This window comes from Triturus cristatus, chromosome 1_2, assembly GCF_964204655.1.
Source record: "Triturus cristatus chromosome 1_2, aTriCri1.1, whole genome shotgun sequence".
NCBI lineage: Eukaryota > Metazoa > Chordata > Amphibia > Caudata > Salamandridae > Triturus > Triturus cristatus.
This window is the reverse complement of record NC_140580.1, coordinates 347,243,125-347,259,643: the sequence shown is the minus strand read 5'-3', so window position 1 is coordinate 347,259,643 and position 16,519 is coordinate 347,243,125. Positions and strand designations below refer to the sequence as shown.

General features: G+C 44.8%; 1 protein-coding gene across 2 annotated transcripts in view; it reads left to right on the top strand.

Annotated features, from left to right (window-relative positions):
• MUL1 (mitochondrial E3 ubiquitin protein ligase 1) overlaps positions 1–7,882 on the top strand; it is a 55,505-nt gene extending 47,623 nt beyond the window's left edge. For both annotated transcript variants that reach the window (XM_085604106.1, XM_085604110.1), the window contains exon 5: positions 6,414–7,882. In XM_085604106.1, the coding sequence (XP_085460232.1) occupies positions 6,414–7,146 (733 nt within the window). In that variant the 3' untranslated portion in view covers positions 7,147–7,882. The remainder of the gene's footprint in view (positions 1–6,413) is intronic.
• Positions 7,883–16,519: the final 8,637 nt, after the last annotated feature.

The window sequence follows — 16,519 nt, the reverse complement described above, 5'->3', positions numbered from 1 at the left end:
TAAAGCGCGGCCCCTCCCCTCTCCAGTGTGTCTTACCCGCCTCCCAGCTTACCTGCCCTCCCCCGATCCCTGCTTAATAGTGGCAGCTGTGGGGCCACGGGCAACTACGCCCGACCGCAACCAGCACCAGGGACCCTGGTCCTCTGACCCGCCTCTGCTACAACTCCACCACCCTCCAAGATCTCAACCCCGGACGCAACAACATCTGCCAGCTCTCAGCGCCAACCAACAACCACGGCCGTCTCTCCTGTCTGCATTGCTGCTGCACATTCGCCTACCTCCGTACCCCAGCAGCATCTCCTAGCCTACCGGACATCACCGCTCACAAACCGCTCAACTGCATCCTCCTCAATGTACGTTCCCTACACAAGCACCCCATAGAAATCTGTGACCTCCTCAACACCTACTCGCCCGACGTCGCCTTCCTCACGGAAGCCTGGACCAAGGGCAACTCTGTACCCGACATCGCCACCAACAATTCCGACGGATACAAGATCCTGCGTCAGGACCGCCCCATCCATCCAGGAGGAGGCTTCGCTGTCATTTACAAAAGTACCCTCTGCATGACCACCATCCCAGATGCCATAGAGCACCTTCAGTTCCAGATCCAGACCAAGCCCAAAAGGAACCCTCAAATACAGGCCGCCCCTCCACCAGGCTCCCTGTACCGATGCCATCATCTACCTCATCGCACCCCAAGCCTTTGCATCCACAGACTACACCCTACTCGGAGACCTTAACTTCCACCTTGATAACCACGACAACTCAAACACCGCCTCCCTCCTAGAGAACCTTGCCAACTTAGGACTGAAACAACTAGTCACCACCCCACACACACAACAGGACACACACTAGACCCCATCTTCACCGTAGTACAAAAGCGTCTCCTACAGCCACACCACAAAACTCCTCTGTATAGATCACCACTGCATCCACTTCTTCAAACAAAACACCTTACACAAGCACGCCTACTGCCTCCTCCACAGAAGCTGGAACAAAGACACCTAAGACCGAAGACCAGCTCACCTCCGCCCTCATCAGCACCCCACCACTGACTATATCAGACACAAACACCACAGCACGCAACCTCCACCACTGGATCACGAACTGCGCCGACACACTCGCCCCCCTCAAGAAAGTCACTGGAAGACGCATCAATAAAGCAAGCTTGTTCACCCCTGCACTCCAAGAATCCAGACGCTTCTGCAGACAACTCGAAAAGACATGGAGGAACAACAAAACCCATGTAAACATGCCGCCTACAAAGCAGCTACCTCCAACTCATCAAATCCACAAGGAAGAAATGTCTCCAAGACAGAATCCTCACCAACACACACAACACCAAAGAGCTTGTCTCCATCATTAAGGAATTCCCCAAACTCTGCAGTGAAACAACAGACTTCCCACCCTTCCAAGACCTCTGCAACAAACTCAGCTCCTTTTTCCACCATAAGATTAAGATGATCTACGACAACTTCGGCAACCAAGACCACCTCACTGCTCCAGCTTCCCCATCATGCGACGCCACCCAACAGACACTGCTCAAATGGATCCCGCTCATGACAGAAAACACCTTGAAGACCATGAAAAGCATCCACTCCGGAGCACCCTCAGACCCCTGCCCAGATCACATCTTCCACAGAGCCGCCTCTGCCATCGCACCTGAACTACGTCAGATGATCAACTGCTCCTTCGAGACCGCCACCTTCCCCAACAACTAGAAACACACTGAAGTCAAACCCCTCCTGAAGGATTCCTCTGCGGACTCAATGGACCTCAAGAACTTCAAGCCAATCTCCCTGCTTCCTTTCGCAGCCAAGGTCATACAAAAGGCCATCAACACCCAGCTAGGAAACTTCATCGAAGCTAACAACTTCCTAGACATCTCCCAATCCGGATTCCAAAGCAACCACCGCACCGACATGGCCCTACTCGCCCCCACCATACTACATCCACTCCCTCCTTGACCAGGGTGAAACGGCAGCCCTCATCCTCCTGGACCTCTTGACTGCCTTCAACACCTTCTCCCACTGCACCCTAGCCACCAGATTCCACGACGCCAGCATCCGTGACAAGGCCCTCGACTGGAGCAGTTTCCCTCCCTACCTCTCGGAACCGACAGAGACCAACTGTGGAGGGCACCAGGGATCCTCCCTCTTCAATGTCTACATGGCCACCCTCCCAACCATCGTCAAGAACCATGGGCTCAACATCATCTCTTATGCCAACGACACCCAGCTGATCCTTTCCCTCACCAACGAACCCAACATCACCAAACACAACTTCCAAGAAAGGATGGAAGCTGTTACCATCTGGATGAAGAACAGCTGTCTGAAACTCAACTCAGAAAAGAAAAAAGTCCTCATCCTTGGCTCCACCACTTCCACATGTGACTAATCCTGGTGGCCCTCCCCCTTCGGAAATTCCCCCACCCCGATGGACCACGTACAAACCCTTGGCATCATACTAGACTCATCGCTCACAATGAACCACCAGATCATCGCCGTATCCTTGACCTGCTTCAACACCCTCCACATGCTTCAAAAGACTTTCAGATGGTTCCCAACCGAATCCAGAAAAACGGTCATGCACGCACTCTTCAGCAGAAGATTGAACTACGGCAATGCTCTCTATGCCGGAATGAACAAGAAACTCCTTTGCAAACTCCAGACTGTCCAGAACGCTGCAGCCAGACTGATCCTCACATCCTCCTTTGCAGTCACATCACCCAACACCTCCAAGATCTCCACTGGCTTCCAGTCGAAAGAAGAATGACCTTCAAACTCCTCACCCGTGTATACAGGGCCCCTCACAAGACAGGACCCGTGTAACTGAACAGCCGCCTCTCCTTCCACACACCCAAAAGACACCTCTGATCAGCCCAGCTCTCTCTGGCCACCGTTCCACATATCAACAAGACCAGAACAGGAGGAAAGTCCTTCTCCTACCTTGTAGCAAAAGCTTTGGAACACCCTCTCCCTCTGGCAATCTCCCACATTGCCCCAGTTCAAGAAGGGCCTCAAGGCCTTGCTCTTCATATGACCCCAGCACTCAATGGAGCCCCCCCCAGCGTCTTGAGACCCTCACGGGTGAGTAGTTGCGCGTTTCCAACCCTGATTGATTGATTGGTTAGTCTGTGATGGCAATTTGTAACAAGGCAAATGTTGCAGGTGATAATCAAGGCCTTTCCTTGAACCTCTCCCACAATGGACTATAACTACTGATGCCTTATTGTTGGGGTGGGGGACATAACTAAGTCACATCATTGCTCAGGGTCCCTGAACTCCCTAGTACCCGAGCCGTCACAACAGTTACTTCAAACTCCTGGTGGTCCTTTTTAGCTCTCAGGTCACTCCTCAAGCTCAGGCTGGGAAAGACAATACTCAATAAGTCGGACAACTTGATTGCCATCTACCAACTTCATAAGGAAGGAAATACATTTCCCTCAGCCCTCTGAACTGGCTCAGGATATCTGGCAATTCACAACATGATCCACCACTTAGTGGAGCACTTGCTAGTGGTGGACAACAACTTTGTGGACCTACTCAAGAGGACACATGAACAAGTTCACAAGTGGAAACTCCTACCACAGGTCCTCCAAAGGTACTTTCAACAGTGAAGCATATCGGCCATCGACCTCTTCAACACCCCCACAAGCAAAAAATGCCAAAACCTCACCTCTAGGTACCCACATCTACAGGGTTTGGACAATTCACTATGGATGAATTGGGCAGTGATATTTGACTTTGCTTTTCGTCCTCTCCCTTTCAAGCCCTTACATGGTGAGGAAAATGAGGCAGGTGACCATGTCACTCATCTTAGTGGTCCCAACTTGTGCCACGCAACCCTAGCTGCTAGAGAAGTCCTCCATGCTGCTAGAGAAGTCCTCCAAGAAAAGCTGTTGCTGGGGCTGCACCTTCTCACTCAACATCATGGTCAGCTCAGACCTCCAGACCCCAAACAGCTGAAACTACCAGACTGGCACTCGAGGTCCTAAAATTGGGCTATCTCAGCCTCCCAGAGAAGCGCGTGCTTATACTGTGCAAGGCAGGTAAATCCATCATGTGTGCATGCTAAGCGGCTAAGTAAAAAAGATTTGTCCACTATCTTTGCATCTTCAAAGAAATAGACCCTTTAAGATCTCTGCACAGGATATAATATGCTACCTCCTACACTAGCAAAAGGCAGGCTTAGCATACACCTCCATTTGTTTTTACATTTATCCGCAGTTGTAGTGTATATGCAAAGTAGGGAGCATTTTTCCTCCTTCAAAATCCTGGTGGCAAAAGCCTTCATGTTGGGCATTAAGAGAGTGATTCCTCCTAAAATTTCTCCTGCTCCCATGTGGAATTTCAACATAGTCTTCGAACGACTCATGGGAAATGGAAAGTTGCTCACCTAATAGTAATAACCTCGCTCATTCATATTAGAAATCTTCAAGTCCTGACAATCCAGGAAGCTCTCATTAAGGTCTAAAAAGATATGATGGAGTCGGGACCAACCTCAAATTTCTGCCCTAGGTAGTGTCACTTTCCAATTTGATCAAACCATTGAGCTGCCTCTCTTATTTTCAACTCCAGGCTCTGGAGCAGAAAGGGCGTTATACACTCTAGGCGTTATAAGGGTGCTCATATACTGTTTAGACAGGACCAAGACCATTTATAAAACAAAGCAGCTTTTAATGGGCTTTGCTAAATCCTACAAAGGATGACCCATCTCCAAACCCAGTATTGCTAAAGGGATTGTGAAGTATATCCAGACTTGCTAATGCAAAGCGTGCACTTCCTGTGCCCCTTAGGGCCCACTTAATGCGTAAAAAGAGTAAATAATGTTTTCCTCAGTAATGTCCCATGAGCTGATGCCTGCAAAGCTGCCACTTGGTCAACACTAAACTTTTTTACCAAACAACAAAACTACTATGCGACTAATCTAGCACATCAATGGGCAACAGTGGGCTTAACTGTGTTAAGGACTTTGTGCTTGGTGTACAAAGCCATTTTGCGATTACTGCTACTGAGAATCACAAAATCACAGGGTTTATACTGCTGCAGATGGCTATTGTACTAACCACATTTTGCAATGATTGCATGACTTTACCAAGCTTGCCCTTACCACGCATGCCTTTACCATTATAAGAAAAAAAGGTAAGTAAACACATACATATTTACTGAAAAGAACAAGGGTTAAAGTGACGTTACACGTAGGGTAACATTTCAATGACAATATAACGTTTAAACTCAAATAAAAACACTGAAATTCACCAGTTATAGCCCTCTTTAGGGACAATTTCTCGCTCCCTAAGGTCATTATAACTTGCGCCCCTTCCATGGACAGTCTTGTCATCAATTATGTCATTTAAGATTTTGCAGTCATATTATCAATGATGTCATAGGTCTTGTCATGAGTGATGTAATGTGTGGGATAATTAGCTGTGCATGGCGAGTGCGTGACTAATAGTTACCTTAGAGCACGAGTTATGGTTGGTAGAAATAACTATAACTGTTGAATTTCAGTGGTTCTTTTTTCCATATAAAACGTTACGCTGTCACTGAAATTTTCACCTAACCATAATGTCACTTTAAACTTTGTTTTTTTCGGTGAATTTCTAAAGGTTTTTTTCCTGGTAAAGTAATATTTTATTACCATACATAAAGCCAACCCCACCACAGTGTCGGGTTCTAGGTCCTGGCATGCGGTTACGTGCAGTAAACCCCAAGTCAGGCATGACCGAAGGGGTTGGCCCATCTCCCCATTCTATTAGTTGCCCCTGGGGACTAAATTCCATGGAGCCTTATCTCTTTTTAGGTGGGTGCCCACACCCGCAACCCCAGCCAGCACCCAGCATGCACCCATCCATATTGTATCGGGAGATGGCATTGCTCCCTCCTGGCGGGCGCAGCTGTTTTAGTTTGCTTCTGCTGGACAAGAGTAGTCTGAGTTTCCATGCTCCCATGGGCATGGGCAGGAAAGTTACGTCAGCTCCTACCCGGCAGGAGATTTGAAAATGCTCCTGCCAGGTGAGAGCTGGCTTACTCTCCCTGCCTGTACTCCTGAGAACAGGGAAACTACTGTGTCCGGCGGTATTGGGTCCTTGGAGACTTTTTTGAACCTTTTAAGGCTTGGGAGTGTGACAGCGCACCCCTCCCCTACATTTAAGTAATGGCCCAAGAGATGGGGTCCCCGTGGCTCACAGCTGGCTCAGGGATGGGAATTGTGTGTGCCTCCCCTAATTCATTTTTCAGCTCTGTGGGATGGGGTCCCCTTGGCCTATCCAGGCCTGCTCTCATATAGTATTCTGTTTTTTAAAGATCCTTCAACAAGCCGAGGTAGGATGCCACAGTTTGTGACAGATTGCACAGTGGCTGTTAGATCAATGAATTTACATTTTTCTCTCTTCTTTTATTGCAATGCAGGAATGATTGTGAGAAGTTGTTTCACCAGCGAACCAACTCCGTGCCCTTCGAACTGGTTCCAGAGGATGCTAGTAGCGGATCTGTGTCTATAAGGGTGCTGAAGCCAATAGAAGCAGGAGAGCTTGATCTGGAGACTGTGTATGAGAAGTTCCACCCTTCAGTGCAGTCTTTCACCGACAGCATTGGCCACTACTTCAGTGGCGAGCGACCCAAAGGCATCCTGGAAACAGAGGAGATGCTGAAAGTTGGTTCTACGGTCACAGCGGTGGGGGAGGTGGTCCTGGACCATGAAACTATCAAGTTTCAGCCACCCAAGACTGGGATGCGGTACTATCTGAGCAGTGTGAATTTCCAGTCACTAGTACAAAAGCAGGAATCTCGAATGAGGATATGGAAGATTCTCACCATAGTCTTTGGGGTGGCCACTTGCACCAGCCTCTTCTTCATTCTGCGACGACAGTACCTGCTGTACCGTGAAAAACAAAGACGGAAGGAGGTTCAGAACCTGTTCAAGGAATCTCAAGCACGGCTCCAGCGTGATGGTTACCCAGAGAATGAGGAGACGGTGAAGAATATCTGCATTGTCTGCTTCAGTAACAGCATCTCCTGTGTGTTCCTAGAGTGTGGCCATGTGTGCTCCTGTCACACCTGCTACCAGGCATTAGTGGAGCCCAAGACATGCCCCCTGTGCCGTTCACCGATCGATCGTGTGGTGAATCTCTATAACAGCTGAGTGTCTTGTTTATACTGCCCCATGGATCTTACCGTTGAGCATTGAACTCACCAAGTGTGCTATTCTAAGCTGTGCCAGTAGCTGTATGTCCTCATTTAAGAGATGTATGCCCCTAATGCGGTGTCTCACAAGTCCAGACCATTGCAGTCCTTTCTGGATAGAGTGTCTCCCCTCAGTTGTTCAGGCTGAGAACATAATGTCTTACGAGATTACAGCACACCCAATCTGCAAATGAAGGTAGGGCAGCTCTTTGCACTTCGTCTGTGGCCAGTGCTGCCTCTCAGAAGAGACCACTGTGAGCATTTTCTCTTCATTGAGTGATATTCCAAAGGTGTGATGATCTTTTAGCGAAAATGCTTTCTAGCTCTGGACAAAAATATTTTATGCTCGACTTCAGAACAAAGAAATTGTTTTTGGAAATTTGTATGACGGTAACACACTTCATTATGTTGGGCTAGGAAATTGATTCCTGGCTTTTGGTCAAGTGATGTTTGGTGTAGGGAAGCGCATATGAATGTTTTGTCTTCAGAGATAGTGTGTCTGCTCTTGAATTATGCTAGCAGATAAACAACCCTCGATTCTTTCCATTTAATTTGATTCATGACAAGTTTAAGCATATCAAACCCCTGTTTCAGGTCCCTTCCTCCCCAGTCCAAGCAGAGCGCATGATGTGTGACGGAAGTCCTGAGGAGGAGTGGAAGTTGTAAATATGATTTCAAATAAATAAGGAATTCTAGTTTCCCTGTGTTCATTTTGGAATCTCATTTATCACGCACTTTACTATCTGTTCTTAGAGCAAGGGGGCCTCATTACAAGAATGGGAAGCTGGATTATTTTACTGCTCTCTGGAATTACTGAGGCTGGTCCCACCTTTGTAGGTCTTGTGTATGTACATACAGCTTTCGGTGTTTGTTGCAATGAACAATACTATACAAAGAGCAGTTTTGAGACATTTGCTTACTCACTTCTGGAGGGCTTTATTGTCTACCCAATTTCTCTGCTCCTGTCTTCCCTTTGTGTTTTTCCCGCCTAAGGAATATTTCGATTTCCTGGTGTTTTTATGGGATGCCATGTTTTCTTCAACTGTTGACATCCGATCTTGCATTGTAGTGCATTAGAGAGACTTTTCTCTTCCTATCTTTATGTCCCATTCCTTTCCTCATGCCACTTTGTTTATTACAAACTGTTCCCCTCATAGCCTTCGTCCCTGCAGTATCAATGGGCAGCCATCTTAAAATCGTTTCTAAACTATTCAAAGGTGTATGTCCATGCCTGCCCATGCACACACGTTTGACAACTATTTTCAATTACTTTTCTTTTTAGGTAAATTCATTCAAAGACGACTGCTGCGTATGCAAGCACATCTGCTGCAACCATTTTTATTAATGGTTTTTCTTAAGTCATAAGAAAATTAAGTGAAGGGAGCCCACTGTGCCTGCATTCTTGCATCCATGGTAGCCATCTTTGAATGGATTTTCTTAAAGCATACAATATCGTGCTGCATGTTTGTACACACTTCAACCATCTAGGGAAGAAAACCATTGTGAAAGGCAGTAGGCTTCACAGGGTATTAGCGTTACCAAAGCTCTTTTCGAATGGGTATGAAGATGGCAGCTTTTGGACATGTTAAAAAGCAGCGATAGGAAGCTACTAACAAGGCCAGTCTCAAGGGCCAATATCACATACAGTGAATACTGTTAGTGGTAATTTAAGGCATCATCTCTGCCAAAGTTTTGGGCTGACTGGAGTCTTGGACAGTTAAAGGTCTGGGGCAGCAACATGTTATCACTTTAGGGCCACATTATGATTTGGTGAAACTAGGGGCTGCTTACCACAAGTGGTAAATATCAGTAGCCCAGAGCGAGGTAATTACTAGATGCCATACTGCATGAGGGATAACATGCAGATGTGATATTTATGACACCAAAATCCACGTTTTACCATTTTTACCGGTACAAGCCCGCCTCCCCCGCCCCCCCCCCCATCCCCACCCCTCCAAAACGAAAACATGATATGTTGCCAGGTTTTTCCTGGCGAAATATATCAGGAGAAAAAACGGATGTTTGCACAGGGATTGAAATGAGTGAAGAAGTAGCAGCATTTGTTGCTACATCTATAATAATTTACAAAGCAGAACACAATAACATAAAACAAATATTCATAACCATAAATCCTGGTTACAGTATAACAAAACTTTCGAAAAGAACTCAAAACAATAGCTAAAACAAAACAATAACACCGTGCAATAATAGAGACCAGAACACAAAAGATCATAAAGCAACACAACATATAACGACCACAGCGAAATATAATGCAGGCACATCGGCACAAATATTCGTGTCGCACATCACCACCCCTGTTTTCATGATAGCTGTACTTTCTCCCAAGGGTATGTCTAGGACCAATCAAATGTTTTGTGATTAGGCCAGTTGCGTATTCCCTCAATACCTCCTCCCCCTCCCCATAGGCAGTCAAATTTCGACAGTTTTTCTTCATTTAGCCTCTTCCGAGCGAAAACGAAACTGGCTGAATCTCCCTGGCTTGTAGCCCTGTAGCATTCCTTATTACAGTAATCACTGCATGCACAGCTCTAGCGGCGAATTTAAGCCACCAACAGAGAAGCACGCCTAATCTGTCTCTAAGGAGCCGGAATCTTTACTCTGCAGTATGGCTCCATCTAGTGATCTGTAGAACATTTCTCCCAAACAATTAAAAATAACACAATTTCCCTGGCCCAATTTCCTTTCTGTGAAAACGTAACAATCTTATACTCGTTTCCTGTTTCCCAAACTCCTTCATTTGCTGCACACGTTGGTGTTTCTACAAAACCGCCTCTCGCAGAAGATATATACTGTGTGAAGGGGGAGTGCATCAGACTCCAGTAGCTCCTATTCCAGCCTTTCTCTTGATCCAATAGCACTGTTTATAAAATGCATGCCTTCTTTATTTTACAAGTGTCCACTTTACATGCTGTGCGGACGGCCCACAGTGACAAGCTGCTGGAGTAGGACTAGGAAATGCAGCATAGGGCTTTACAATGGCTGGGCATTATTCTCATTTCAAAAGTGCTGATACTTGTTCGCTCACCTCGGTGGTAGAGTCCCTGTGCTACCCAGAAGTGCTGGAACTCGTTCACTTAACTCAAAAGGAGATTCTCAGGTCAAGTACAGGTACTCTTTTGCTCACTACGAGGTAGATTCTCTGTGATGTTCAGTAAGTGCTGGTACTTGTTCCCTGACCCCAGAGGGAGATTCTCAGGGCAGCCCAGTAAGTGCTGATACTCGTTATCTCAGTTCAGAACGAGTTTCTCTGTGCTATATAGTAAGTGGTGGTACTCATTTGCTTACCTTGTAGATAAGATTGTCTGTGCTCTCTTTAAGTGCCGGTACTCATTAACTCACCTTAGAAGGAGATATGCTGGCTCTTCGTTGCTCACCTAGGGCCATATGTAGGTAGCCCAATACCGGTCGGTAACAGCCGATTTTCGGTAAATATACCGTTACCGACCGGTATTTAGGCTTTTGCTATGTAGGGGGCATATTTCAGGATTCGGTAATTTACCGAATCGGTAAAATTACCGATTCGGTAAATTTACCGATTCGGTAAATACCGAATCCTGAAATGAGATGTAGGAAACACTCAAATGAGTGATGTGTAGGAATTAGAATTCGGTATTTACCACCAAATATAGGTTGGTGATAAATACCGAATCCCTAGCAAAACGTGACATTTTGCTGGTGTCAAAGTGCCATGTGGCAGACATACATGCCCGTAGGGCATGTATGTGCGCCACATGTGCACACATGGACGAATCAGGGGTGCAACAGGGTGTCAATGTGACACCCTGCCACCCATGATACTGCCTCCCCCATTACCGATTCGGTATTTACCGATTCGGTAATGGTAACTCGCCTCCCATTCATTTCTATGGGCCTCCCGGCCCATAGGAATCAATGGGAAGGTATGCCTCATTACCGAATCGGTAAATACTGATTCTAAATTACCGACCCTTTCCGAATCGGTAAATTTTACCGATTGATTACCTACATCACATTTACCGATTCATAAATGCCGAATCGGTAAAATTCGGTATTTATGAGTCGGTAAATGTGACCCTACCTACATATGGCCCTTAGTCTCATTGCTGCCTGGTTAGTGGTGGAACTCTCTAGCTCACCTCAGAGGGTGGTTGTTGGTGCTGTCAGGAAAGTAAATTGCTGCTTATTGGTGAACAAACCAAATGGCTGTTTTTACTCCATGTTGTAGTTATAGTAGCAGAAAAGCAATGACTCATTTAGTCAATCAGGATTTAGTGTAACATCGGTTGCTTGTCTTCCATAAAAATAAACGGACTGTGTCTAGACTTGACTGTGCCACTGAAACTTTATAGTGGCCTTAATGAAAAATCTTCCAGTCTTTTTCATTTATCAAGTCGAGCAGTTGTTTCCCTGTTGCTGTATTAAATATCGAGGTTCCATCATGAATAGGTTTGCCCTATTACTCATTAGATAAAAATGGGGCTCTGCTGTCTCTCTCTCACTCTCTCTCTCACCCTCCCCCCCAATAATTAATGTACTTTGGTGAAGGAAAAAACAGCATTGGAAATACCAAGAGGCCTGGAATTTTAAGGTCTCGCCCACAAGAAAGCAGAAGCTATCCTGTAAGGAAAGACCTGTTGTAGGCTTACTAAAAACATACAGTTGCCTTTTAGTTCACCCATTCCTTACCATTGATTGGCTTTATTGTCGCTCATTTGCTTGCTTCTTATTCAATGCGATTACTTCCCTTGTCCATCTTGTTCTATCTTGTGTTTCTACCCCCCCCCCCCCGACCCCTCTCTGGACTTGTATTCTTCCACTGCCCACTTTTAGGGAACTACTTCTTTTTTGTTTGAGCACTTCATGAGTGGATGTGTTTTTTTAGCTCTCTCCCTTGAGCCCTTTTACTCTGCTTGTTTTTTTGCTGTCCCTCCGCCCCCCATGTTTATATCTTCATTGCACACTGCATGCCCCCTCCACCCCAGGCTTCATTTTCAATTTGAAACTGCTTGTTGCTACTTCGTGCCACTCAACCAAACCACTTCTCCATTCACCCCACTACTCCCATACTTCTTTAAATTTTTTTTATTTATTTATTTATTTAGTTTGTTTGGCGGGCCAGGCAGTAGATTGCTGATGATGTATTTATGCGTCAAAAAAGACACACGCCTACAGAATGATGCTGCTAACAGTGGCCACGTCATTGTGCCTTTTTTCCCCTCAATGTTAGGTCCCACGGTTGAGACCAGTTGGCTTGGTGAATGCCTATTTATAATTGATGTTGCCAACCCATATAACATCAACAGAAAAAGAGCTTTAAGAAACACTAACGAGAGAGGCTCTGCTCACCTATCAATCTTCATCCCTACTGGAGTTCATTAGGTAGAATTGGTTAGTTCATCTGAAAAAGCACACTTGCTTTTTCTAGGGCAGAGTTAGTCATGGAGCAAGCCAACGTAAGTAGGACTTTATGGATGGGTTCCTATTACATTTTGTTAAGACCTGTAGACCAGTATTTTCCAACGCAGATGTCAGGTCATTTACATTACGAAGGGGCTTTGCATGGTGCACCCCGTCACCAATACAGTAGGAGTGGGTTTCCTATTGTGAACTCTCTTACAAATATTCTAGGGAAGTGTTTTACTTTGAACTGCTGGCCAAAAACCTTACAGCGAGGTTTTACATTGTGAACTCTCTATCAAATACAGTAGGAAGGGGCTTTACTTTGTGAACTCTATAACAAGCATCAGAGGAAGAGACTTCATATTATTTAATTATTTGACGAATGCAGAAGGAATGTGTTTTAGAAGGTGACCTCAGACAAAAGCAATATCAAGTGATTTTTACATTGTAAACCATTCGCCAAATACAATAAGAAGGGTTTTACTTTGTGAATTCCACGTCAAACTCTAAGGCAAGGAGCTTTTCATTTAGAACTATGAAATAAATAGAGTAGGAATCTGTTTTATGTAACTAAGTCTCTGACAAATATCACTTTTTAGATATGGCCACAGTAAATTCTTGGTGTCTTTAGAAGTAGATCAAATGTTTAGGCCTGGGGGAAACTTATGTTACGCCAGAATACGCTTCTATAATTTAGTGTTACACTTGTTATGCAGAATTCTCAAAATGACGCTATTACACCACATCATATAAAATGTTGTGCCATTAGTGGCAAAAATTGAGCACAAGCACTCGGGAACAATGTGAATGACCAGAACGGGAGTGTTTTTTGTTCTAGATTTTTAGAGTGCAATGCATCTTTGCATCGAAAAAGGATGCATTTTGCAACAGAGTACAGGCGACAAATACCAGTTTTCCATTTCAAGTAATTTTTCTGAAACTTCACATAACTGTGCAAAACCTAATAATGAAAATTTCGCACACCCTTAGTAATGTTCATGTCAATGTATACTTTGAGTCTCCCTAAATTCTGATGGGTCTCTTTGGGCGGAGATGACTTGGTCATGTTTATGTTCAATTTAAAGCCAATAGGCTTGTTTTATTGATTTCTAACTCATTGGCTACTATTCATTTCCCCCCTAGAATGCTAAACCCTTTTTTGGCTTTTTGGGGTAGTTTCCTCTTAGGCATCCATAACTTTTTTCCACATAAGGTATTCATGCCATATTTGTGTCATTTTTTCCTGTATCCTGGGGATTCTAAACGTACCCAGGGTTTGTGGATTCCCCTATAGGGGAATTTAAAAATAGGCAAATTTTGCTAAATTTTGAATCTTTGGGGAAATATAGGAAATAAGTGCTCTTCAAATAAGTTTCTGTTTTTTTCCCCCTGAAAATGACATCAACCGGAGGTTTGCTGTGCTAAAGTCACAATTTTCCCGGATTTCAGGAACATGCAGAAGTGAACCAAAAAACATTTTTTTTACCAGTTTAGCCATTTTTCAAAGAGAAGCCTATTTTTCCTAATTTTGTGCTTTCAACCTACTTCCAGTTTGTGATGAAAACCACTCTGAAACCCATGAGTGATCATGGGGAGCAAAAGAAAAGCAGACCAAATTCTGAATTCACCAGTGGGTCATTTGTGTAGATGCCTCAAGCTTTTCCCAAAGAAACTAACTGTTGAAATAAACAAATATTGACAGTTTGTTTGAAAAAAACATCAATTTGTGACAATGTTTTCATTTGTAACTTCTTAACACGATGGCTGATTTAAAAATGCAATATACCATTACATCTGCGAGACCCTTCTGGTTTCGGGGATATATGGGAATTGTTTTTTTTCCCAAGAACTTGGGGTACCCAGAGCAAATAACTGAGCTTTACCTTGCAATAGGTTTTCATTGTGTACCGGGTATAGAGCATCTCATTTGGTAAAAAAATAAAGAGTAAAAAAATAGGTATCAAGGAAAACTATGTATTTCCGAAATGGACACAAGAAATGTAGTTCAGAAGCAGTGGTTATTTGCACATATCTGAGTTTCTGAATACCCATTCTTACACGTGAATAGAGGGCATTTATCAAAATGTCTTCTTTCTTGCCCATTGTCTTACATTTGGAAGTCACAAATGCAGAGAAATACAGTTGCTAATACTGCATGTTCCACTATTCTGTGTTCCACCTCAGTCGCCCGATAAAAATGGTACCACACTTGTGTGGGTAGGCCTAGTGCCCGTGATTAGAAAGGGCCAAAAACACAACATGGACACATCGATCTATTCCACTGAAAACTGACCATTTTTTGGCAATATGGTTAGCTGTGGATTTTAGGCCCTATGGTGCCAGGCATCTAGGAAACCTAGCAAACCTTTTAATTGTTTTAAACTAGATTCCCAGGGGAGTCCAGGATGGAGTGACTTGCATGGCTCTCAACTGGTTTTCTTACCCAGAAGCCCTTGCAAACTATGACAAAAAAGCACATTTCCCTCACATTTCTATGATGGGAAGTTCTGCAATTTGCTGGAAGCAAAACATTTCCTACCACCTACCATTCCCGCAAGTCTCCTGATAAAAATGGCATGACACTTGTGTGGATAGGGCTATTGGCCCCGACAAAAAACGGTACCAAAAAGCAACATGGACACATCACATTTTTCCACTGAAAACTGACCCTTTTGTTGCAATGTGGTCTAGCTGTGGGGTTTGGGACCTAGCTCAGCCGGCACGTAGGGAAACCTAGCACATATGTAAAAACTAGACACTCGGAGATTCCAGGGTGAGGTGACTTGAGTGGCTCTCGCCAGGATTGCATAGCCAAAAGCCCATACAAACCTCCAACTATGACTAAGAAACACATTTTTCTAATTTTTCTGTGATGGAAAGTTCTAAGATTTGCAGTAAGCAACACATTTCCTGCCACCTACCATTACCCCAAGTCTCTCGATAAAAATGGTACCACACTTGTGTGGTTATTGCTAGTGGTTATGACAGGAAAGTCACCAAAACGCAACATAGATACCATTTTTCACTGAAAACCGACGCTTTGTTGCAGTGTGGCTAGCTGTGGGTTTTGGGCCATAGCTCAAACTTAGGGAAACCTAGCAAACCTGCACATTTTTGAAAACTGAACACCTAGGGGAATCCAGGGTGGGGTGACTTGCATGGCTCTCACCACATTTCCTTACCCAAAAGCTCTTGCAAACCTCAAACTTTGACTAAAATAAACATTTTCCTCACATTTCTGTGATTGAAAGTTCTGGAGTCTTTAGGGAGCAACACATTTCCTACTACCTATCATTCCCTCAAGTCTCCTGATTAAACGCCACACAAGTATTTCACTTCTGCATCTGGGCCTAGTGCACGTGACAGAAACCGATCATACCATGGTCAATGAGTGTCCCTTTGTGAGGACTCCTGTTGACCTTAGTTTGATCGGTTTGCATCATGGACGCACGGCCCAGCCACACAACTTGGGCAGTATTTTTATCTGGACAAGTAGGGCGACGCTGTGTGGTAGGAATTTCATGGATTCCTTCTGATTCTGGCAGAATAAGTAACAGAAATGCACAGGATAAACTGCTTTTGTTCGGAAAACGTTTGAGGTTTTCAGGGCATTGTAGGTAAGAAACCTTTGTTGCATCAATGCGAGGCATACCACACTGGTCTCCCCTGATTGTTTAGTTTTCAGAAATGTGTGGGTTTGGTAGGTTTCCCTGGGTGGCAGCCGAGCACATGCCCAAAAACAGCAGCTACCCCTTTTGCTGAGGTTGCCAAATTGTGTCTAAAACCCCATCATTTTGCGGACCCTAGGCCTACCCACTCAGGTGAAGTACCATATTTATCAGGAGACATGTGGGAACTTTTAGTGGCAGGAAATTTGCGGCTCCCCACAGATTCCAGTAATATGAAGAAAATGTGTGTTTTTAGGCTATGTT